Source organism: Dipodomys ordii, unplaced genomic scaffold (genome assembly GCF_000151885.1).
Source record: "Dipodomys ordii isolate 6190 unplaced genomic scaffold, Dord_2.0 Scaffold58, whole genome shotgun sequence".
Lineage (NCBI taxonomy): Eukaryota > Metazoa > Chordata > Mammalia > Rodentia > Heteromyidae > Dipodomys > Dipodomys ordii.
This window is the reverse complement of record NW_012267274.1, coordinates 602,718-603,896: the sequence shown is the minus strand read 5'-3', so window position 1 is coordinate 603,896 and position 1,179 is coordinate 602,718. Positions and strand designations below refer to the sequence as shown.

Here is a 1,179-nt window from a genome sequence, read left to right as displayed (position 1 = left end):
CGCCTCCTGTCCCAGGCTCCGCCTCCCACCCCGGCTCCGCCTCCTGCCTGCCCCGGGCTCCGCCTCCTGTCCCAGGCTCCGCCTCCCACCCCGGCCCCGCCTCCTGCCTGTCCCGGGCTCCGCCTCCTGTCCTGGGCTCCACCTCCCACCCCGGCTCTGCCTCCCGCCTGCCCCGGGCTCCGCCTCCGGAGCGCCGCAGCCCCGCAGCCGGTCAGGCTCCCACAGGCAGGCCCGGCCCTGTTTCCAGTGCAGGCGGTTAGGGCTGGGTCAGGCCTGAGCAGAAGGAGGGAGGGCATGGGCGCCACCCCGCTCCACCCGTGCCCTGCGGGAGGAGCCCAGCGCGCCTCTGAGCGCCGCCGCCTCCCCCAGGCGTGAACTCCTTCCTGGTCTTCATGGCGCACAGGGACCGGTGCCAGTGTTCCGACGGCCAGGTGAGGCCGGCACGCGGGGGGGGGGGGCGCTGGGCCGGGCCCGGCCGCGGCGCCGCACTCAGGACCTCGTCCTCTCTCCGCCCAGATGTACGAGATCTTCAGCATCATCCGGGACCTGGGGGCCGTGGCCCAGGTCCACGCCGAGAACGGGGACATCGTGGAGGAGGTGCGGGGCCGGGGGACACGGGGTTCAGCCTCAGCGCCGGCTCCGCCCTCGGACGCGCGCGCTCTCTGCTGGGGACGCTCGGGAGCCGCGGCCCGGCTCACCTCCGGCCGCAAGCGCTTCCCTTCAGGCCGGCCCGGGCACCCCTGGGGCCAGCACGGAGGGGGGGCGGTTAGGGGGGTCCGGCCGGGGCCTCCCATCCGGGACCGACGCGCCAGCCACAGGGACTTCCCGGCCGCTCCCGCCTGAGCCGGAAGGCAGTGCGGCAGAGCTACAGGCCGCCCGTCCCACCTTGAGGGCGTCAGGACCTCGGCGCAGCGCATGGTTCGGGGCCCGGGCCTGCCCCGGGTCAGGAGCCCGGCGGCCGAGGTCCCCCGTCCCCGGCATTGTCAGGGATGTCGTGGCGGGAGAGGGAGACCCCACCCTTCAGGACCAGGGACGAGGTGTGGCTGGAAGGGGCCATTGGTCACCCGACTTCGTAGAGGCCCCTGCCTGTGTCCACCACACACACTTGCCATGACAGGCAGAAGGTCCCGCTGTGGACAGGAGCTCCGGCTGCAGCCAGCCCCCCCCCAGCCCTCCCGC

At 75.0% G+C, this 1,179-nt stretch overlaps 1 protein-coding gene across 1 annotated transcript in view; it reads left to right on the top strand.

Moving 5' to 3' along the window:
* Dpysl4 (dihydropyrimidinase-like 4) overlaps positions 1-1,179 on the top strand; it is a 31,720-nt gene that overhangs the window by 21,970 nt on the left and 8,571 nt on the right. The window contains exons 5-6 of the mRNA XM_013021877.1: positions 370-431; positions 517-597. Coding sequence (XP_012877331.1) covers positions 370-431; positions 517-597 — 143 coding nt within the window. The remainder of the gene's footprint in view (positions 1-369; positions 432-516; positions 598-1,179) is intronic.